The sequence below is a fragment of the Pyrgilauda ruficollis genome, unplaced genomic scaffold, assembly GCF_017590135.1.
Source record: "Pyrgilauda ruficollis isolate IOZ18807 unplaced genomic scaffold, ASM1759013v1 scaffold86, whole genome shotgun sequence".
Classification (NCBI taxonomy): Eukaryota; Metazoa; Chordata; class Aves; order Passeriformes; family Passeridae; genus Pyrgilauda; species Pyrgilauda ruficollis.
The window spans coordinates 3,210,192-3,234,402 of record NW_024530599.1 but is presented as its reverse complement, the minus strand read 5'-3'; the positions used below and the strand labels follow the sequence as shown (position 1 = coordinate 3,234,402).

Here is a 24,211-nt window from a genome sequence, read left to right as displayed (position 1 = left end):
CTGTCTTCTCTTAAAAACAAAGAAAAAAAGATGAAAGCTTGTGACATATATTCGTAAAAAAACCCTAAATTATGAAATATTTAAGCAAAACAATGACAATATACATGCATCCATGTGGGAAATGTTATATTTTGACAGGATTGTCAGTTGTATTCAAGCAGAGCTCTTACTGACCTAATGAGAGCTGAGCTCAAGTTTAGTTCCCACACCTAAAAGGCTGAGAACAGTATGAGAGGTTTTCATACAACTGGCAGTGAGCATTTCTGATCTGGGATGGGAGTGAATCTGGGGGTGAGGGAATGGCATCAATTCACATGCTTTCATACATTCATTTTTCTAACACCCATAAGCAACACACACTAACTCCAGTAAAATTGCCATCAAAGTTGGTAAGATTTTTGGTTTCAGCAAGCTTTGAATCAAAAGGTGCATAATAATTTAGGCAAAGGTTTTGTATCGTGAATGAAGCAGAAAAATGTTTCCACCTGAAGTTAACCTGCAAAGCAACATAAACAGCTTTTTCTTAATCTTATCTGTTCTTTATTTATGGTTCAGCTGTCAGCAAAAGGATATTTCTTACACAGCACAACTAAGCAGATGCCTACTTCTTCATGTGTTTTTCCTACTGGTTATATTGGTTGTATCTATTTTGGATTACTGCATTTTTGTATACTGTAAAGACAAGCAGGTCTCAGTAAGCAAATCTATTAGTGTGTACTGAGGAGAAAAATGACTGTTATTGATGGAGTACCTTGCGGTGTTTTCTATGAAAATTACTATGATTTTTCTTTTTTTCCTCTGAAAAGCAACATGATTAATTGTGTTCCTGGTGGTAAAAGATGAATGGCTCTAGATGGGGATGCAGCATGAAGCTGGGTGGCAGCAGCCCAAAACAAGCCGTTGTGCTTTGTGCATCTCTGCGAGCAACATGCCGAGCTAAACCTTCCCTTTATGGGGGAAAGAAAATAAAGATAACTTCATTTGCAGCCAGCTTTTTTTGGGCAGGCTTGTTAAGGTCTTCAGTCCCTTGTGACTCAAGCTACAACATTTAAATCAGGCTTGAAATTATGGCATATTTTATCTAGGTTTTTGGATTGTGTCCATCATCGTAACAATGTAATTAGCCAGTAATATTCATATTTAAATAAACTGGAAATGAAAATGCATAAATATAACTTAGACAGGAAAGCAGCCTGCAGAAACAGATCTGTATAAACCTGTACCCAATTTGCCATTGTTATTTTCTTCTGCTTTTATTAATGGGCTAGAGGAATTAATGTTATGTGTGTGCATGCATGCTTTGAACAAAGGTACAGACGATTGGAGAAGGCAAACACCAGCTGACTCCATTTAGGAGAGGTCATAGCTAAGAAGAGCTACAGTGCAGAACTCAGTACCTGGTGATGCTGAGAATAATATTTTGTGTGAGTTCTTATCCTGGGGGTCCTTTCCTTGAGACATTAGGTTCTTTTTCCCTGGATCTCCAGCTCTACATCTATATCAAAACCACATGGAAAAAACATAAACCTGACTTATGAAGGAGGAGAGCAGGGGTTGAACAGCTTCAGAACAAAGATTTCAGCTGGATGAAAACTAATGCTGTTCAAAAGCTCAATAGAGAAGAGATCCTTGCCTGTAGAGTTTCCAGATGGTGATGAGATACATTGAACTCGACTTGCTGTCTGCTCACATGAGGCAGGGAACATCTAATGGTTTAGAAAATCTTAGCTTGTAAATCAATCCAGGGAGCAGACATCCTTGGCACCTGTTCTGCTCAACTTGTCCCTTTGAATCATGGCTGCTTCAGGCTTGGCATTTAGCAGGAATTTTCCATGTTTTCATTTTGAGGAATGTGTTTCATCCCAGGATCTAACACAGCATGTCTCTCTGCAGAAATGTCCATGAGGTATGAATCTTCTTTTAGAGCATTGGGCAGTGCTTTGTGTCATCCAGGGATGACACAATCCCACTGGGATGGCAAGGCTTAGTAACTTGTCCGTGTCCTCACTGTCTTTGGGATTCTCGTGTTCTAGTTTCTACGTCTTCTGCTCAGTGTATGAGAAAACAATTTTTCATTTTAATTCTTTTTTAAATGTGCATCTCTTTCTCAAAGGGTTCTTTTTTCAGAATCCTGGTATTTTCATGTAGTTTGTGTAATATATCTAGTACATGTCAATGGTCAGAAAGTTGTTTTTTTGAGGGGAAAACACAGGGTTGGTTAAGGAAGACATGTGGGGGATTTTATCCTCGCACGGTTTTGACCTTTGAGAAGAGCTGAGGATGCACAGAAAGTTTGGGCTCTGTGGGAGCAGAGGTACTCAGGCAGTGTCAGGATCACACCCAGGAGTAGTTAAGCCTAGGAGAGCTTAATACTTTCACATTAGGGAAAGGACAGTTTTAAAGTCATAAAATTCTGAGGTTGTCCTGAAGTGGTCTGTGTGTCTGCCACATGCCTTTTGACAAGGGCACATAGTGATAGGACAAGGGGAAATGGCTTTAAACAGTAAGATGGTTGATTTGGATTGGATACTGGGGAGAAATTCTTCCCTGGGAGGATGCTGAGCCCCTGGCACAGGGTGCCCAGAGCAGCTGTGGCTGCCCCTGGATCCCTGGCAGTGCCCAAGGCCAGGCTGGACAGGGCTTGGAGCAGCCTGGGACAGTGGAAGGTGTCCCTGGCCATGGCAGGGCGGGGGGACTGGATGATCTTTAAGTTCCTTTCCAACCCAAACCATTCCATGATTCTGTGATCATAAAGGGGACTGTCAGAAAGGACCTTTTATGAGGGGGGAAAAAAAAATGTGACTGTTCAGTAAATTAAAGGAAGAAAGGGAAGTGCTTTTTCTCTAAGAACAGAAGAGAGGAGTGGTTAGCAGGAGCAGTGAGAAAAGCTGAGATGTTTGAAGTTTCATCAGTCTGAAGTGGCAGAGGAGCATCAAGAAGGAAATGTCAAGAGGACACAGAGGCAGATGGGCTAAATAGAACTGTATTTGATAATTAAATGAAACTGTGAAGACACATCTACAAAACTTCCTTCTGCACGCTCTTTCCTTCAGTTTTCATCACAGGTCCCTACCATCCTGCTCAAAAGCATCCAGCCTGAAGTACTTACCTTCTTTTTTCAATTGATCACTTCTTTCAATTGAGGCACTTTTCCCAGATGCTATTTCCTCACAGAGCCTAATGAGTCGAGCTTTTACTGATGACAGTGGAGCAACATCTGCAAAGGTTATGAGTGGCCATAGGAAGGAGCTTCTGTGCAACAGGTATATAATGTACATAATTCTTTGTAAAAGGAGAATTGGAAGCATTATAGCATGAAATGAAGGAACAGCAGGGAACAGGACATATTTTTGCCCAGGGCTGTGAAACAGGCAAAGCTTTTGAATATACCATCAAATATGTTTAAACTTCAGATTGCAATAGATACTATTCTCTGTGATTTTTTGCTTTCCATTTGATGCAGTGCACCACAATAATAACAAATCTCCCCCTTGCCCAACTGTCTCCCCACAGCTATACAATCTGAGACTAAAAAATCTGAGATGCGTTCTTGAAAGATAAATCATAAGTAGAGGCTGTGACTAATTCTCTCTCTCTTCTGTTTAGAAAAGGGAAATACTGTCATTTTAAGTGGCAACAGTGAAATTCGGATGATTATTTTCTTTTTGGCTACGTCTGCCCACTCTGACCACCTAACGATCCAATGGTGCTTGGCAGCCTGAGGTCACTGGAGGCTCCCATTCTTAATATGAATAAGGGGAAAAAAGATCAACACAAATATCCTGCCCAGAAGCATTTGATTAAGTTCGATACAGAGCAGTTTTGTTTTCTAAGGCAGCACAGGGCTTTAGGAGTAAGGGAAATAAATCTATGAGCAGATTGTGTTGTCTCTGTGGTAGCTTATTGTCACTTCAAGACTTGGCAGGTTCCTTGATTGCTGTGTGACACTGTGTATGAAATAGCTTTTGGAAAGAATTGCCTTTGCATTCAGCTGTATATCTATTTCTCCCTGTGATATGTTTGCATTTTTCAGTATATTGTGCATTTCAAAAGCAATGAAAGTTCCACCTGCTGTACTGACACAAACTATCTCTGATAATGATCAAAGCAATGTGTTTCTACAAACATCACATCACAAAAGCTCTTTATCTTCTAATTCTTAGAAATAAGACTTTTATCAAGAAGATTGCTATTTGGAATACTCCGAAGTGAGCCTGTCTTATTGCTTCCTCCTGCATACATTGTGTCTAACTGCCTTTAATTAGTTACTTCAGTTCCAGACAGTGCTATACAATCAAAAGGACAGGGGAGAAGAGGAGGAGGAAAATGAACCATCTGCCACCATTATTCTCTCCTTTTTGGGCACTACTTCTCATTAACCCAACCCAAAGCAAAGGCAGCCTTTTTGGGTACATTTGGGTCCAACAATGGCATATTTAGGGCTAGCGTCATTTCTGTCATGTTATTCCCAATTATTGCATGGTGATGTAGCTGCTTTTTGTTCACTCATCATTTTTAAGGCATTTGATAAAACCTCTTCTCACTAATTGCAGATTTTCTCCTAATTCTTTATGTTCTTTTCCATTCTCTGTCTTCATACACACTCACCTTCCTCGGGTTACCTGTCTGCTTTGGAACAGACTTGCTGTTTCTTGTAATCATCTCAAATTTCCTCCTCTCTTCTCTGCATTGTTGCACCTTTAGAAGCACAGAACTGCCATGGATGGAGTCAGGGGAGCACAGGCTGCATGTCAGGACTTTTTGTCTGTGGCAGTTCACACATTTTGTGTCCCTTGGACTCCTTGGGTAGTCCTTTTCTCTGCTCTTAGGGATGTGTAAACACTATATAAGATTTTTGAGCTCTCAAACTGAAAGCTGCAGTGCGTTGCTATTCCTCAACCAGTGTTTAAAAGTCATGAAAGGCAGGTGAATTTAACCCAGATCTTACATAATTTATCTGATTGAAACACCCTCCAGTTGTTCCCATAATTTGCCAATCACTCTGATGACAACTTCGCAAATTCCTTTCATTTTTAATAAGCAAATAGTCATTTACAGACCGTGGGCTCATGCTCCTGCCTTTAGCATTTTCTGTTTGATGGAAAGCACAGATATCCACCTGCTCCTGCCTGCCTTGTTGCAGTGCTGCAGGGACATGTTTTTGGGGCTGTGATGGTCCTGCCGTGGTGTGTGGGGCTCCAGCAGCTCCTGAGCAAGCCCCAAGCCCTGAGAGCCTCTGGGTTTGCCCTGGGTGCTCCAGACCTGCTCAGTTTAGTGGGAAGTCTCCTCTGAGGCCAAGCTCCAGTGCTTTTCTCACCATGGCTTTGCTCTGCTGTGAGGGAAAGGGATAGGAAACACTGGTTATGATTGGAGAAACTGCAGATTTCTGTCTGTGGTTTGGTTTGGTTTCGTTTTGGGGTTTTTTAATATGTTTTGGTTTTATTCAGTTAAATTCTGTGTGTTGTACTCCGTTTTTCCCCCTGAAAGGCACAAAGACTCTGCAGAACTACCTTCAGAAACCCTCTGAATATACCAAAACTGAGGATATGTTTGTGGTGCATAAGAATTATTGTTATCTGAATGGAAGGTTGTTTAACACCAATAAATCACCTTCAGATTAAATGCTACACAGAATTTGTAATTAGGAATATGAATTTTTCATGGTACACTGAAACTGAGTATATTTGGGCTTTGGTTTGCATGAATTCTTCCTGAAGCTGAAGTCATTAGAGAACACGATACAACTGCTATGACTAATAGTAATGGAGCTGGGTTCCCTTGTACTGTGGAAGTGTTGCTGTTGTTAAATTAATTTGACTGTACTACATACTGATTACAGCCCTCCCTTTTCTGCACATCCTTGACAGCAGTTCACATCTTTGTGTTAAAATTTGTGCCAGTTACTCTGAGCCTTCACTAGCCCTTACAATGGTGAAGGGTTCTGGTTCTGCAGTGGGAGGAAGGAATGGAAACCATTTCACTCAAGGAAGCATAAGCTGAACATGAACCAGGTGGGTCTGTTTGGCAGAGAGTGTGGTTCTTAATAAGAAAGTGAATTGATGTGTTTCAGTTAGAAAGTTTATTTTAGGCTCTGCCTCATTTTATTTTTGAGTTGAAGTAGTCTTCAAAAAAGCAAAATATCTGAACAGCTTTGTTACCCACCAACATCCTTATTTACAATTACAGTAAAGAGGCACTGGGAAGAGGGAGGATGACTCTTGAGTCACAGATGCATCCATACCACGTGGGCATCCAGATATCACAGTTATCCTGGATTCCCCATGTAGGCAGAGTGCAGGGCTGTGTAGATTCCTCCCTTGAGATCTGAATTGTCTTCTTAATTAACTATGTCAGAAAGCTGAGGGATTGATTGCTCTTTTAACCTCAGAAATTGCGATGGGACAAAGTTTGCTGTCCTCTGACGTTGCCATTCCTCGTGTTGAGGTTAGGCTGAGCAGCACCAGAGCTGCTCAGGCAGCACTTTTTGTGTGTGTGGTGGTCACTTGAGTGGGATACAGAAAATAACTGGGGAGGTGCTGGCATGAAGAGAGCTTGTCAGCTAAACCAGTGCAAAGGTGTTGGTGCTGCAATTGGACAGCAAATATTTCATTTATTCTGAGACTGCAGCAGTTCCCAGCCTGATGGGACAGTTAAAAATAGGGTATAAATTCCGGTGTATAAATTCTTTACGAACTGCAGTTTCAGTGACTGATTATAGAACGTGGATTACAAGAAGTAAATGAACACCAAGAGCAAACCAAACAATGCTGCTTGTGTGTAAAGTATCTAAGGGAGGGGTTTTCATGGAAGCTGGCACATAGCTGGAGATTTATTTCACTTCTCAACTTCTTTTTTGCAGACATTTATGCAGGATGATCTTATGTACATCCAAAGGCTTATGGAATTTATTTAAATGTAATTTATAAAATAGCGTGCTTTCCTGGTATTTCTGCTCTCCTGTATTCTAGGGACATAAATTGGGATTTTGACAGATTTCTTCATGTGCTGGTACCTCTCGTTCATTGCAGCTAATGATTAGTTTAGGCAGTTATTGTAAGTGGTGTTTAATTAGTGCAGCAAAGGAATAGAGACTTGTTCAAAATATCCTCATGGGGTTTCTCAGGAAGGTGTTTGCAGAGCTCAGACTGCATTTGTTTCTGGTAGGACTGAAAGAGTTCATTGACACTGAAATGACTGAATTTATTACAGATATCCCACTTAATACTGTAAATCAGTATATAATATAAAAGTCTTTGGAAGATATGAACTGTTACTTGTCATTGTTTAACAGAGTACTGTGGATTAATTTGTTTGAAGAGCCTGGGCCAGAATTTCTGCTTTATTAAAGCAGTGTAGGAATAAGGATATAGGATTCTACATCCTTCTTCACTGGAGCCATACAAAATTATTGGCAGGAATTCTCCTTACAGATATAATTTCTAAGTAAATGAGGCGTGGATTCCAGGGTTATGCATACTTTGAATTAATCAGGCAAGAAAATTAATGTGGTTTGGTGCCACATTGCATGAGTCACAGAAGAAAATTAATAATCTAATGTTTTTATCAATTCAGACTCTGGTAGTTTGGCATCTTGTGGAGACTGAAGATTTGTGTTAGGTTCCCCTAAAAAACTGCTTCAGTTTATTTCAGTTTATTTCTTAGACTGCAAAATCAAATTGCCTTACTTTCATTGCTGAACCAAACCCCCAGTGTGGGCTGGCTGAGTTAACACTGTGCTTATTTATTTGCTGAAGTTCCCAGGTAACGCAGTGTTGTCTTTTCTGCATAGCAGTGCTGGGTCATGGCAAAGTGGGGAAGCACAGACCCCTGCTCTATTATCTGTCATCTCTGCTCAAGCACTTGCCTTGTTCTCCATGTAGGTAATGAATAATCTGCTTGGTGCTGACTTTGTTCTTTGGGCAAATCCCTTACTAAGGAAAGTGATTTGTATTTAAAAGCACAAGCACTGACCTTCACTGAAGTCCAGCAGAACTCTGTGAGCAGTTGCAGAGGACACCCACTTCCTCTCTCATCTGGGAATCCTGCAAGAACGTCTGAGATGTGACTTTCAAAATCGCTGTCCACTGGCACAGCTCTGCAGACAGTGGAGTCAGGGGGAGCTTTATTCCAGTGGGAACAGTCAAGCCTGAACTGAATGTTCTGCTTTATAAGTCAGAGTTGCAGGAATGAGTTACAAGATCGGAAATAGAAAACGCTCAGCTTCCATCAGAGAATGATGTACAAAACCCAGCAAATATGCTCAGAAACAGAATAACAGAAAATGCTCTCTGTGTCTGCAGTAGCATGTGTGTGCTACTCTGCTGGAAAGTGCAGAGGAAACCAAAAAAAGAGGAAAAGAAAAGCAGTGGCAATTCCAGGTTGTCAGTGTAAGTGCCACCAGCATGAAGGGCCTCTGGGAGCTGAAATCAGGCTCAAAGGGCACTCGGGGAGCATTTAAGGGCAGAGCTTGGCCAGCAGCTCAGAATCTGCTGTTGGTATGGGCTGCGGTATTTCTACGGCTTCATTTAAATAAATGGAGCAAACCTAAATGGCGTTTTTACTGAAAGGAGACACCAGGAGAGAGTAAGTAATAAAAAGCAGCACAGATTGGGCATTCAGTGTGTGGTGGGAGCTGCAGGTGCTCTCTGGAAGGAGCAGTGAGCACTCCTCTGGTTGTGTTTTCTGTCGTGGCAGCTCTGTCTCTGAACTCGCCCGGGCTCTGTTCGTGTACACTAACCCCAATTGTGCTCCAGAGTGTTCCTGCAGTAGCATAAAGGATGACCTCTTGTATCCAGCACCTTTTTGCATGGGTGGAGTGGAGAGCAGCTCTCCGTGAACCTTCAGCTTGTGCTTCTCCATGCTGCTTCCTCTGAACGCTCCTCTCTCTCTGGCGCTGCCTAACTCTGACTCTGGCTGTCCATGGGGTTTTCCTTTGTGCTTGATCTAACCATGTGGTAGAACAATACAAATGGAACATGGTTCTGTCAAGCACCATGGAAGGCTGCATACTCCCTGCAGCATGGCATGCCTGGATACTTCTGCTGGGGCAGAAGCATCAAAAGGTGAGAGATTCCCTTTCCCTTTCCCTCTCCGCACGGTGGAACTGGTGAAGTGTTGCTAACCAGGCTCCCAGGGAGCCACAGGGATCTTTGCACAGACTTTCCACAGGGCTTGCATGCAGAATAACCATTTCTAAGTAATTAATCTGTTTAATTGCTCTCACAATGAAGGAGTCAGGCGTTCTGTTGGTTGATAATATTCAAGGGTGACTCCAGCCATACCTACAGAGATTAAAAATCACGTTTGTCTCCTTACCCTGTGCATAATGTAAGCTGCATCTGTCTGTTTGAGCTGTCCAGTGAATCCTTCTACTTGAGATACACTTTGGATGCCATTTCTGCAACAAGACACCCGCCACTCAGTGTAACTTTGGACCTGTTCTTAATGTGCTGGCATTGCATTGTGAACAAATATAATAAAAGCTTCAGAAGAGTCTGCAAAGCATTGTTTTTCATCTCTTGAAAATTATATGACTAACATGGCCTGTTTGGGAACACCACTATCCAATAATTCCAGAGGGCAAAGCTGAGTCAGCAAATCCAAATGGGCCATTTTAGCTTTGACAGCTTAGACAAGATCTTCAAAATACTTCTGGCCTAACTGCCCCCCTACACAGAGATAATGACTCCTTTTCATAAAGGACTTTGAGAGTCTCATACAGAAGTTTTCTTACATTGAAATATTTTCTTGTCTTGCAAATTTGTTACATCTCTGTTGTGGAGCTGTCAAAAGAAGGACTTGCAGGATTCTTAGATTTTATCTGCAGTTACTGATAAAAATTAACACTAGCAATGTGAAATTATGACCAAAAATTGCACTTCATTTTTATTCCCTATGAGAATTGTGATCTTGTGGTCGTATGAAGATCTTTTGAGATTCCTTGGTTTTTCATTCAAGTGTTAGACCAACTGATCTCAATGGTCAATTTTTTTGGTGCCAAATTTGAGGCAGCTGGATCATTTTCTAGAATGAATGTGTCAGGTCAATTTTGAGACAGCCTGATTTGTAGCAGAACAGATCCTCCAGAACTCCTTTTAAGTCCTTTGGACAAAGCTAAGTATTAAAAACTGAAATCAGGTTTTCTGAACAATGCTTTAAAAGAAGAGAAGAACAAAAAGGTATTTCCCTCTGTTGCCTGATTCTCCATGTGGGTATCAGAAAGGCACAAAGAATGTTTGAGCACTTGGAAATGTGATGTTTCATTATCTCAGTGCTGCTGTTCTGTAGAATGCCACGGTGCGTTTGTTTTATGATAATAAGAAATCACAGTACCTGATAGTAGTGTCACATTGGTTGTGAAATAAAAATATTATAAGAGTAACTAACAAATCAAATAATTGCAACTGCCCTCAGTTACACACAGGCCTTGCTGTTGCCTTGGCTACTTGTTTTACAGCAAGCTCTAATTCTTCCTAATCTGGGGAATTGCTGGAGACTCCCAGGTTGTGTTCTGTCCTGCATCTCTTCTCTGTGGCTTTCCATAGATGATTTTACAGTGCGCAAGAAGTATTCCGTGCCTGTGGTGGTGAGCTGTGCTTCCTGAGTCCTGTTGTGTTCTCTCAGAGCCTGGCAGTCAGGAGGAATGGATATATGTGCTTAAACAGCTCTGCAAGCAGATGGCTGCATTTCACATTGCTATCCCAGATGGGAATATCTTAATAGAGCAGCCACCTGTCCAAGTGATCTCAAGGCTCAGGTCAAATAGTAAATTTTATCTAGACTTTGGCAGGTGATTCCTGCTGTCTCTCAGGCTGAGATGGCTGAGTACTTGCTGAGCACATACAGGCTGTTGATTACTTTTGACTCAGTGATTACCTGAGTAACTCTTGTTTAAACTCAAAAAGAAAAAAGAAAAAAAAAAGAAAGAGGGAGAAGGAACAAAAAGTGTGAAGGTGATGTTTGCTCCCTTTCTCTCCTGCTGAGCTGAGGCGTTTCCCCTGTTTCAGTGGTGCTAGCTGTGGACAGATGCCCAGGCAGCATCAACTTCTTAGAGCTGCTGCACTGTGGAAGGTTGTGTGCCTCACCATCAGGAGAGTGGGTGCCAAGTCAAAGTGTGATAAAATTCTTTATTTGTTCAGCCAAAAAGCTTGAGAGAAAACCAAAAATTTATTTTTCTCCCTCTGAAGTTATACACTGCTTTTTCTCCTTCATAAAGAATTCCACTCACCCATCTCTTTTTCCAGTGGGAAGGTGAATCTTGTATCCATAAGTAGACTAAAAATTTTACTTAATAAATGTTTACCCTATGAAACTTTATGTTGTTTGTGATTATTTCTTTCAACAAAAGGTTTTACTAGGAAACTTAGTAATGCTTCTTCAAGGTTAAAGTTGGAGATTTCCAGGACACTTTCTGATCACTGATTGTTGGTGGGTTATTCAATCTGTACTGTAATTGTAGCCGTTTTAATAAACTCTGGTTCTGATAACTGTTCATCTTTGGTACTGTTTCCAAGGAATCATAAACAACCAAACATTCTGATTACCCAGCTTGGAATGTCTAGGACTGGAAACAAAATGTCAGATTTTTTTAAAAGGATAAGTGTTTAAATGATATGGTGTGGTGAAACTCTTAGACTGTATTTTTATAATGCTTTAAAATGCCCACTGGTCCTAATACTTTAAGTGCTGTGCTATCAGTGAAGTTGTACTTTAGATGTATAATTTATAATAAGCACAAAAACCAGCAAAGAATGAAGTAGTAAGGTACAAATCTGTATGTCAGTGTTCCCATAATCCAACTTGGAATTACAAAACTAAACCAAAGTGTGGCTGTGGGATCAGAGTGTTAGATTGCCTGTAGAATTGCTTTTTTTCACTGCATCACCCTGTGGAGATAATGCATAACATAAATTGAAATAATAGTGGACTTAGGAAACGTCTTTTTTTCTCTCAGAAAATAGTACATGGTCATAAAATGAGCAGTGGTGTATTTATCAGTCAGGAAGGGGAAGCAGGTGATGAATGTCATCAAGTCTCCATAAGCAAATACCAGCTCGGGTTTAAGTTTTTGTTGGTGTTTTTCGGTTCTGAAAACATTTGTTCAGCTCCTCTCTCTGAGAAAGCCTTGTAATTGACTTTTAAAAATTTGGAAACCTTGAAAAATGCTTCTTGGTGATTACAACCCCTGGGTCTTGCACAGGGCTCCTGCAATGGTTCTGGTGCTTCCATTATGAAATACGAAGTGAGTGGGCAGGAGTTGCAAGGTGGGGATTTGGCAGCACTTTGCTTACACACACATTTATTAATCCTCCTGGTTCCTTGAAGCACTGAGATCGAGTTTCCAACCTGCTGCTATTAAACGAGAAAAACCAAACCTGAAAAGGACAGATTAGTTCACTGAGCCTAATTGGAAAAGCATTTCATTAGAATGGGTCAAAAACCCAGTCAAAGAGGTCTGGCAATCACGGTGTAATGGTACATCAGGGAGTGCTTCTCACTAAGTATGCTCTACCCATTCCTTAATTAAAATTAAAATGATTTGAACTGCTATTACTTTCCTTTGCTGTTTGTTTAACATAGTTAATAAAGATATCTAATTGTTGGAAAGTTGACAAGGTTGTCTAATAAAAGATTGCTCTGAAAAACAGCTCTAATAGCTGAGGTCTGAACGTTTGGGACTTTTAAATGATATCTTTAAAAGTCTTTTGTCATTTCAATTCTTTCATGAGATGCCTTTTCCTTGTTGCTGGACTAAATTCCAAATGGGAAAAAAGTGACTTTGCTGGAAAATCCCTTAACAGGTAGGCTTGTTAGACAAGGAATTATTCTGTTAAAGGGAAAGTGAAAAACCAGGGAAAAGTCTTGGGAGCAATTTTAAAAATTGCTGAGCACAAGTCCTTGGCAAGTATTAGAACTGTGTTCAGGAGCTGGGGATGACAGGAGGCAATGCTGAGGGTGGATTCCATGGTGCCTCTGGTCGCTGCAGTTATCAACAACTGTTTGCTGGAATATATTTTCCTTTTATTGCAGGCTCAGAGGATTACAGAAGTAAATTCACTGGGAAGTGCTTCATGGACCTTGTCTGTCCCGAGAAGTGTCGCTGTGAGGGGACAGTCGTGGACTGCTCCAACCAGAAACTGACCCGGCTGCCCACTCACCTCCCTGAATACACCACTGACCTGTGAGTGTGCCTCTGCCAGGGCTGTTCAGCTGCACTTCTTGCCTTCTCTGATTTTTAAAGGCTGTAGAAGTGACTCAGATAATTAAAGGCACCTCCTACTTTTATCCCTGTGTGAAAATGGGAAAGCTAATTTTATTTCAGAGTTGCACCACAACTCTCATTTCCTTAGCCTTTATGCCAGCTGTGGAGTGAGAAAGGAGCCGTGGCCCCGTGCACCAGCCCTGTGTCCTCCTCAATGCTGGCCGGGCCCAAGCTGTGTCCTTCCTGTCCAATCTACCCTGGAGTCTCTGCCTTTGCACCTGGCCATTTTTATTTAAGAAATGGTTTTACCCATTTGAGTGAATCTGTGATTGGGAGCTCATTGCATCTCAGCATTGCTTGCTACTTGGGTGGAGCAGGTCTTATTAAATTAATGCAACTTCAAGACATTTGAGTATGACAAAACATTTTTATTGCTTAGCAACTGAAGATTCTGGTTCTTTTCTTGCACTAGTAGCCCCTTCAAACAGAATTTTATTTTTTTGAGTTAGTGTTGTATTTATTGTACTTACTCTATTTAAAACCTCATAAAAATTATTGATCTGAAGTTAAGAAAAAATATGAGAGACATCCAGAAATGCAGCAGAGACTCTATATAGAGTTGGAGCTGTGTGCAATCAGAGAAGGAATTTTACATCCCAAGCCTGCCAAGACAGTGGCCTTCACATTCATTTTGAAGATCAGCAGATTTTTATAGGAAAGGACCTGAAATCAGAGCCCTTCTGGTTACATGGACCCCATCTCCAGCTGTGTGCCTGGTGTAGCAGAATGCACCACAGAGGTTCAGTCAGGCACAGGAGGTTTGTGTGCAGTGGAGTAACTCAATAATTCCTTATCCCATGCATTGGGAGATGAAGGAGCTCTGACACTGTCCTTTGGCATTACACTCTTTAAGACATCCTGAGGTTTTACTATAGATAGTCCTCTATGTTCCTTTTCCTTCAAAGCTAGACTCTTTTACCTGTAGGAGTCTGGGGGGGATGTCAAGGAGTGCCTTGCCTAACAAAGGTCACGGTTCTCTGGGTGGCAGCCCTGAATGTCACGGGGGTGTATCTACAGACATCTGTGAAGCATTAAATATCTCTTTCTTTGTTCCTCTCAGGCGTCTGAATGACAATGACATTTCTGTTTTGGAAGCTGTTGGACTCTTCAAGAAATTGCCCAACCTCAGGAAAATGTAAGTCTGAGCTGCTTGTTAGAATACATGCAGGCTTGGATTGGAAGTAAGGAGGGAGGGATGACTTTTTGTATTTAAGTACTGCAGTAGTAGAAATCACTTTTTTAATGTGAGTTTAACGAAACTGAAGGAGTTCCCTGTTGGACAGACAGGCACAGTTAAACCACACTGACAGATGAAGACCCCTAGGCTGACATTTCAGTGGGTTTTTAGGGCTACATATCTTAGTCTTTCACTCAGAGACTGACAGGCATTCTGTCCCAGAGTTTATTCCACTGTATGCTTATTGTTGGAGATGATTATGACATTTAGTATTTTGGTTTTGTCTCTCAAATGTATTATGTGCCTCCAGCTGTGGTGTGGATGTTTCAAATAGTCAAAGGAAAATAATATTACAAGATATGGACAATGGCAGCTTCTGGTGATCATTGTTGGTTTAGAGAGGAGAATAAATTAGCAAACATATAGATCAGTCATTCAAATATAGCTGTATAATTTTGCTGACAGTCCTGGCACAGTGCATTGTATATATTTAATAAATGCAGTGTTTTGGAAAGAGAATAATATGTCAGATACCTCCTGATAGTCTTCAAAATGGATCCTTCTGAAGTCATTTAAAGTTTTAACCCTATGGACCCATTGCTAATGTCTCATTTAACTGTTTGCTTTTAGTGAGGTTTTATTGTCTGGATCAAGCCAATTTAGGGAACCCAACCAAACCAGGCAATTTGTTCTGCATTTGTTTCACGTGGTTTCTGCCATCTGGAGCTTCCTGGCCATTTGAGTCCTGGTGAGATCTCGGGGGCTTTGGAGGCAACTGTAGTGGGACTCTTTTTATTTCTGCAAGAGTTTCAGATGCAGCACTGCAGGCTTGGGGTGGGGTTGTATTTGTGTAAGTACAGCCTGTCAGGCTTGGGGAACTAATCACAAACATTTGCCTCATGTTTTATGAATGATCAATAATTTGTAGCTACAGTGCACTCAGAAAATGATGTTGACATTGTTAAGTGCTCTGTTCCCAGTGTAAGTAGATAGTAAACAGGAATGAAAAATGCATGCTATGTAAGTGTATACGCAAACTGGAAAGCATCTGTCCTCATCAAACCTTCAGGATTTATGTTTTGAAAATTGGAATAATTTGTTTTTATTTAAAACTTACTGTAGGGAAGTACAGTGCTGTCCCTCCTGTCCTCATCGATCACTCAGAGGAAGGGATGCCTCGACAGGGGCTGTGTTTTGGGCATAAATCCAGCATGAACCCGTTGTGAGAGTATTTTTGAGTTTGTTTCTTGTGAAACAAAAGATTCTTTTATGTGTCCTTGGTAGCTGCTGAGATCAGAGGTGTGCAGGAGCAGGTCAAACTCATGGCAAAAGGAAGCTGCACCCTACAAAGGGTTTCTTGCTGGGTTTAATGGCAGCTCCAAGCAGAGGCTTCTTAGGAAATCTTTGTAGCTGAGCTCATTTCTTTTGTTCTACCTGGTGCTCTAAAGAAGTTTCTCCATTTCAATTAAAGGGATTTTCTGAAAACGGTGGTTTTTCATATGAGACCAACATTTCAACCACAACTTTACTCAGCGGCCTCGTCCCTAAAAAAGCCAGATTGAACTTCTTTTCCCGTTTCTTCCATTTGGTGAAAAGAAGGGGTTACCAGAAAGAAACCAACAAACAGTCATTTCCTTCCAGGTTATTATTTGGCCTTTACTAGACCAAATCCTTCTGCTAGTGAAAGGAGGAACCCCTCTCCACCCAGCAAGAGGGGAAATGTGGGAGTGCCTCAGATGGAATTGCTGCTGCTCATGGTCCCAAAGCAGCAGCTCTGTGTGGCAGGGGTGGCAGGCACAGGGTCTGCACTGGGGCTCACTGCTGCTGCTAAATCAGAGAGGAAGAACATTGATCCAATCCCCATTTTTTAGTGTGTATAGGGGACAAGAAACATAATTATTATTTGATTGACAGTATTGACTCTGTCTCATCGTATATCCCTTGTCTGCTTAAGTGTTAAAGGCAAACAGCAGGTGGAAGAATCTGTCTGGAAATTGAATTGTTTCCTAGGCTTAAGAAAACAGCCCTGAGCTTTGCAGTGGCAGGGCATTAGCCTAAATAATACAATTTTTTTTCTTTATTTATTTCTCTGAAATACTCTTTTTTTTTTTTTTCTGAAATGAATATGAATATCGGTAATATGAATATCTGTAATATGGATATCTGAAGGGTATTTGAATGCTTTTCCTCTGGTTGTCTTTCACTTGAGTTAAGGACTACTGACAGATCCATGCCGAGGAACTTGGAAAATAAACTTCATTTCAGAGAGCCATGGTTCCACTGTGGCTGGTAAAGCTCCAGCAGAATTCCAGAGAGAGTCAAAATGATGGGGAAAAAAGGGAAGTGTTAGACCACCTTTGCAACATGTGGTAGCACCAACCCCACCTCTAATAAGTAATTAGCTGCTGTGGTGTAATTTGTCTGTAAATAGTCCTCCTAAGCTGAACCTTATTGTATGATGTGTCAGCCTAGGGTTTAATACATTTTAATGCAAAACAAAATTGAATTCTTGATATAAAAATGTAAAGGTCAGAGATACATAATGCAATGTGATGCCACATTTTACTTAGGAATTAAATAGCTAAGATTACCCTGCTAGTTTCTAAAAGGTTAACATATCTGCATGTGCCTTTAAAAAAATAATCAACTTCAATAATTAGCTGCAAAATCCCATATACATAGTATGGTTTTCACAACCTAAATTTTAATTTTCTTTATGTTTAATGCTTTTTACAGTAGAATGAAAAGATTGGTGTAGATTCTTCTAGACAGGTCTAATCCAGTCCAGAAGTAATTTACTGGGTTCTCCAGTGACCTCTGTTTTGCTTTCATTGTGTTTTTACTGTATGGCCTTACCTGATCTTGCCTGTGTGAAGGGAAAGCTGAAGGCTCTGAAGGCTCAAGTCCCATCACAATGACTTCAGGCTCCAAGGACTGCGTTGCTGATATTTTGCAGTGGTTAGCAAAGAGCACTTGGAATCTCCCTGGAGTGCAGGAGAAATACAAGGATGCATTTCTGAGCTCTTCAGGAGTGGGAGCAGCTTCAGGACTTGGACTTAGGGGGTGTCCTAAAAAGGCTCCAGGAGCTGCTGCCCTCCAGCCATGGGAGCTGGAAGCTGCTGCCTTTCACAGGGAATTATGTGTCCAGTGGGAGATCTTCTCACTCAGCACATCAAGGTCTCATGTCAGGTAGGGAGAGGGGAGACATCCCTATTCACAGAGGTGAAGTTTTGACTTTTGTAGAAGGCAGCAGTTTATTTCTTTCAGCAACCACCAAATTCAGCATGAAGCAAATGCTGGGAACCTCACCACTCCCTGGCAATACCTCAGCTGTTAATTAGAGAAAAAACCTTCCAGTGTCTGGGGACTCCCATGGCAGTGGGAGCCTGGAGGGGTCTCCTGGCCATGACAGGGTCAATGACCAAAACCCCCTGGGTATCTGACTCAGAGGCAGCACAGAGAGACCCTTACTTGCTGAAATGGGATACTGACCCGCAGGCAGAGGCTGGAACCCCCACATGCCATCTCTAGAGCTTGCCCACTCCTCTGTGCCTACAGGAAATCAGTGGCCGTTCCCACTGAGGTCCCAGCAGCTGTTTCTGCAGTGAAAAGAAGTCAGCAATGAGCTCACATGCAAAATAGAAAGGTGAACTGCCATACTTGATGCACTGCTGGGGAGAAAGGGGACTGACCTCTTCTCTTGAGAACAAGAGTAATGAAAAATGTTTACCTCAAAACCTGAAAGGGTCATCTAACAGTTCATTCAGTTAAGTCTTGCCAAAGTTACAAAGTGAACATATAATATGGTCTTTATTATAAGAAATGTCAGGCTGTCTTGCCAATAGCTGGTACTGCCAACCCACCTCCAGCATGTAATTGCCTTTGGAGGCTTAATTTGGCTGTAAATATTTCTGCTAGATTGAACTGTATGGAGTGTCAGACCAGGATCTGAATGTTTTACATGTGAAATAAAATTGAATCATGATAAAGTTTGTGGACTGGAAGTCAGCTTCAAAACCAGGATATCAGGTTTCTGGGGGAGGCAGAAGTGGTCTGTGCCCTTGGAAACAGCTGTTACCTGTTGTTCCTTCCCCTAAGCATGAATTTTGCCATGGCAAATGAGGTTGCAGTCATCTGTCGCTTGTTACACAGAAACAGACTTTATTTTCTGGAAATGGGGTTGAATAGAGTGTTGTGCTTTTGGCATTTTGGGCTCATTGTGTTTTTTACAGCAAGGCCATCACTCTGCTCTGCTGGATGAGTGCAGGGGTGTCACTGGGTGCAATTCACTGTCTATCTGTAGTATTTAAGGCTTTCAGTGCCACGCAGCTCCTGAGGACAGCTCACACTATCAAACCCAGCCAGACCATTGGGAAAGGCTGTAAAACCCTCTCAGCATCCTCCAGGGGAATGCAGCAGCACTGAGCTTTTCCTCCTCACATGTGCTTAAAGATTCCAAGCACATCTCCAGCAGACAGAAATATTCTAGGGAAACCCCACTCAGGACAGGCTGTTTTTATGATAAAACTGCAGGGTTGGAGGTGAGACCAAGCAGATCTCTTGTGGTTACAGATCTCTCTCAGGGGTTTTCCAGATGGAAAGGTGTGTCAGTAACTTGGCAGTGGGGAGCTGGAATGCTGACATTGCCCCAGCAGATACAGCAGGGTGAATGCTTCTGTTAAGTGTGAATAGAATTCAGCTTGCTCTTGAAGTTATGAGATCGACAGAAATAATATTGTTATGAACTTCAGCCATAAAGTAAATAAAATGTGACTGAAAAGTGAGCTGTGTGAACAATGTCACCTTGATAGCTTCTTGATCTCTTAATTTTCCTATTCATAGCCCCCCATAAAGCAGACCCAGGCTTTCTGAAAATTTGTTTTGACCTCTGACCCAAAATAAAAGTCTGGCAATAGGATTAAATATTATCACCAGGGTAAATCAGGAAGTCCTTATGGAAAAAACCTTCAGAAGTTACCAGGCTGAGGTCAGGCTGGCTCCAATTTGGCTCCTGCCAGAGGGCATAGGAGTCTCAAAACTCAGTTTCTTTTCCACTGTCTTCCAGTATTTCAAGAAGAATTCCTGGTAGAAGCTCAGTGTTGCAAGAGGATGGGGCTTTTCTCTAGTGGGAGTTTGCTATAAACTGTCAGTAGGTTTTTTTTTCTGATAGAAAAATTCCTTGTCAAGTGTGATGATCACATAGAATCTTTTAGAGCTGGGAAGGATGGAGTTAGAGGTCTCAGAGTTGCAGACCAAGCAGAAGGTCTGCAGTGCTACAGTGCTTTCATTTTTTAAGCTTTATACCAGCTGATCATTTTTCCTGGTAACTCTAGACTGAAAAGTATGTAATTTCTCATGTTTATTATTCTAGCTGTTCAGACTTTAGGAGGAAACTTTTTTTTCCCCCTTTGGTGACTGAATGTTGTCATCTACGACTTTTTTTTGTTGCATTCTGATATGGGAAACTCCAGTTCAGGAAGACAAATAGCAAAATCCAGGTTGGCAGAACTTCTGCTTTGACAATACTCCAGGCAGGATTGCAGGACTGTAACATCTTTACCTATTTATTACTGCAGAGCTTCTGCTTTCTCTGCCTTGCAACTTTGATTTCAGCATAATGTTGGATTTTCAAATCTTTTGCATGGGAAAGGTATTTATAATTGGCTTCTTCTGAGACTGTTGGCATATTTATGGGTAATTCTGTCTTGCTGAAAAGATCAGGCATTATTAACTCAAATGAGCAGAGTTGCCTATCTGCTGAAGTCCTTTGGCAGCAATTAAAATTCAGATGTTAGCACTGTATAAAGGTGCCAATTCCTTTGCAGATGGTGGCCAACTTTTGTCTCCAATATTTGCCCTTTTCTGCCTTCAGTATCTAATAGACCATTAAAATTGCCCCCATGTTTTAATACATGTACCTAAATATCTTCTATATGGCAAAAAGTAACTAATAAACTTTACAACTACAACTGTAGGTCAGTTTGCAATCTGCAAAGTCTTTGTCTATTATAGTAACTCACCCTCCCTTCCCACCACAAACATTTACTTACTTATTCTGTGCAAATATGCATTGTGGCATGATCTTTACCAGGAGGGGCATCTTTGGGAGCGTTTATTTATGCCAGCATTCAGAAGAGATGCTGAGCTATAAACATTTCCACTAGAGAAATATCTGAGCCCCAAAATTAAATGCATATGTCAGAATATCCTCCCTTGACTTGCTTTGACACTGAACATAAACTCTTCATGTGAGCGCTAGCACAAAGCACTAAACTTCTGGAAAGAGAAATTTGCCTGTAAGTATTTCTAGATGTTTTTATGTTATTTTTGGCTGATTGCTGGCGTGCTCCTATTCTTTCTGATCACAAGAAAGCACAAGAGGTGATGGGCCACATGCTGTAGGGCCCACTCTCCGACAGTTGTTCAGCAGACATAAACCAGTGTACTCCAGTTTCCCACATGAAACATATTTCCAAGGCTCTTTTTTTTTTTATTTTATTAAGTGATGACTTCTGAAAAGAGCAAGACCCACATTATTTCTATCTGAGGCCAAGCTGTCCTCTTTCCATGTCTTCTGTCAACTTTTATCCCAGTAAGATTGCCAGCTCTTCTGAGCAGAGTAGCCCAGGTGTTAATCTGATACCTTGTCATTTGTTTTATATCACCTGGAATTGGATTTTGAAACTATTACTCATGCTGTGTCTGTACTGGGATCATTTTTGGAATAATGTGCTATTCTGCATGAGTAATGGTGTTGGAATTTAACATCTTCTTGGGAGCAAGAATATATCTTGTACTTTCTCCTTTTTGTTGTAGATAGTAAAACAAAGAGCAATGTTTCCTGTCATAGACCTCAACAAATAGAATTATTTATCATAATCTATACAGGACATCATGGGAGATATTTGAAGGACTCAGGCTCAAAGTTTTAATGTGCTTAAGGCCTCCTATATAAATGTTTTAAATAATTAAATGCCTTTTATTTTTATACATCTCTGATGGCAATTTTATCATTCAGAAATTGTCTGTTCATGGGGGTTTTCACAAATATGAAATATTCAAAAGATTAATTTTGCATTTCAGGAGAACTTCATTTGACTTTGTAGATCAAAGTTTTCTAATGTATAAGCAAACATCTTGAGACTGCATAGGCAGAGTAAATATTTAAAAATAATGCTGTGTATTGCAGTGGCTGTGAATTGACAATTAAGAGATACTTGTTTCGTTTTGAGTGGTGTTTTTTTTATTTAAGTGTACATACTAAAGTTGGTATCAGATACATGGTACAGTGAACAAAAGTGGTCTGTATTTCAATTTGTGACAGCATTTCAATGGCAGTAGCATTAACTGACTCTTGCCAGATGAGCACCCACACCCAAGCACTGTCCATAACTTCATGGACATGAATCAGGTGCTGGAAACTCCCACTTACTGTTTCCAGAGGCATGGATATGAAAGAATTACATGAGGAGTTAAAATCTGGTAGCTGCATTAATTTAAGTTATCTTGATACAGCTGAAATAATTGTGATTTTCATGAGTGCCAGGGAGCTATTTGTAAGAACATAGGAATACCTTTGAACTTCTGGATGCGCTCCTTGCTGGATGAATAGATAGGTCTCTCTAGATAACCACTAAAAGGAACAAATTCTCCTATCTCCCTCCCTCCAGTGTGATGTTTGGAATAAAACACTCCTGATTTCCTTATTGTCACTGGGTGTGTCCTTCCAGAAATCTGAGCAACAACAAGATCAAGGAGATCCGGGAGGGCGCGTTCGACGGCGCCGCGGGCGTGCAGGAGCTGATCCTGACGGAGAACCAGCTGGAATCCGTGCATGGACGGATGTTCAGGGGCCTCACGGGGCTGAAGACCCTGTAAGTGAGAGAGAGCCCTGCCTTTGTTCCTCTCTGGGCAGGGTGGGAGTGCTCAGCTCAGCAGTGCCTGCTGAAATATCTGTTATTGCACAGCCAGAGCTACTGCTGGGCCTTGAGGGTTTCAATCCATCTCTAGTCCTGGGCAGGTTTGAGATTTATGAGCTATTTCTGTAAAAGGGACAGATTTTCACAGGACTGACATGATGGGGAACCTGTCATCTGTCAAATTTGTGCACTTCCAGTCATTTAATGCTTTTATTATTTTATTTCCTGTCTCTTTGTCCATCGTCCCACTGTTCCTCCACCCAAACTGGAGCTGTGCTGTAGAAAGAAAGCACTTGACTATGTGGGGCTGTCAAGAAATAAACTCTAGGAATCAAAATACAATTAAAATGTGCAATTTATTCATTAGCAAAAGTACTGCTCTTTTTGCAAGGTATCATGACACAATTAGTACAGTTCCTACTCAAGTGTAAAAAAAAATTCAAGTTTCATTTCAAGGACTTTGTTCTGTGATGACAAATATGGAACTTTTGCTGTTCCATTAACATTTTTTGTGGTTACAGCCATCTGTTCTTCAATTTAATGTATGCACTTTACTAAGGGATTTGAAAATACTGCCCATAGATATTAAATTAATTTTTATACTGTAAAGCAGCCTGTGGCAGTGCTCCTAAACAAAATTCAGCATTTTTTAATAAAAAGATGCTTAACATTCAAGCTATCCTGCTGACCTGACCTACATTTCCCCCAGCTGATAAAGCAGTCTAAATATACACAGCATGATATGAGGATTTGTGAGTCTAAGTTTTCTTTCAGGAAGGGCACACAGTGCATGGTGAACCATGATATGAAACCAAAGGGTTTGGCTTGAGGGACATATATTGCTACCCATTAATTGACTTTCTTTCAGCATTAAAATAGTAATCTTTTGCAAAAGAGCTGCATTTGTCAGGGTCATGGTCCAGCTTTTAAAGGCTGTATTTCCTGCAATGTAAGAAATCACTGTGCAGGATACATTGGCATTCAAATTCATCCATCCCATCTTGCAGTTCTGCTGCCTGATACATTCCATATCAGGCAGCAGAAATGTTCCCTGCTGCTCCTGAACCACTAAGGGCCTTATTCTCTCGTTTACTGCCTGTTCATTTTAGAGCTTGTGCTCTTGACCTGGCAAAGGTGTGTCTCTTTGCCCTGTGGGTCTTTCCTGACACAGTTTCACCCCAGCTGCAGACCCAAAATTACAGAGACCGTGGTGCCGCTGGTGGTAACTGCACAGACCAGTGATGCAAAAGCAGCACATTGTTCAGCCCCAAACAGGCAATGTCTGTGATGTCACTGTCAATGCTTTTCCAGCATATCTAAACTCTCTTTGGTAATTTTCAGGTAGCATTGATGTAGCACTTCAATGGCCAGCTGGCAGATACCAATCTGAGATTTAAATTCAAACTCCTGAGGGAGTCTGAATTTCCATTGTTCACTGCATGAGTTTGATACCCAGGAGTTAACCCTCCTCAGTTTGTAGGATCAATTCACTGCAACAGCAGCAGGAGCTGCATGTATTTTGTGGGTCTTTGGTAGTGTGCTTTAATTACTGAATGATTTTTCACCTAAGTAGGAATATCACAACAGTGCAGTGATGTTTACAGACCCAGATATTGATTGGCATGCAGTGTAACAAATACACATGAGCCTCTTTTGCAATGGAGTGAAACAAGATGCTCCAGCCTTTCAGATTAATTGGTCTTTATTGTCGAGTTCATTGTTACCATAACAACTCAGAGAGATGTATCTTCCAAAACACAGCACTGAATCATCTGGTACAAGCACCAAGCAAAGACCATTTTATAGAATAATTACTGGGTTTTGTCTTCAAAATTAATGATGATAATGACATTC

The 24,211-nt window shown here is 41.1% G+C and overlaps 1 protein-coding gene across 1 annotated transcript in view; it reads left to right on the top strand.

Annotated features, from left to right (window-relative positions):
* The window catches only part of SLIT3 (slit guidance ligand 3), a 467,475-nt gene that overhangs the window by 341,375 nt on the left and 101,889 nt on the right, over positions 1–24,211 (top strand). The window contains exons 15-17 of the mRNA XM_041488030.1: positions 13,030–13,180; positions 14,322–14,396; positions 22,169–22,312. Coding sequence (XP_041343964.1) covers positions 13,030–13,180; positions 14,322–14,396; positions 22,169–22,312 — 370 coding nt within the window. The remainder of the gene's footprint in view (positions 1–13,029; positions 13,181–14,321; positions 14,397–22,168; positions 22,313–24,211) is intronic.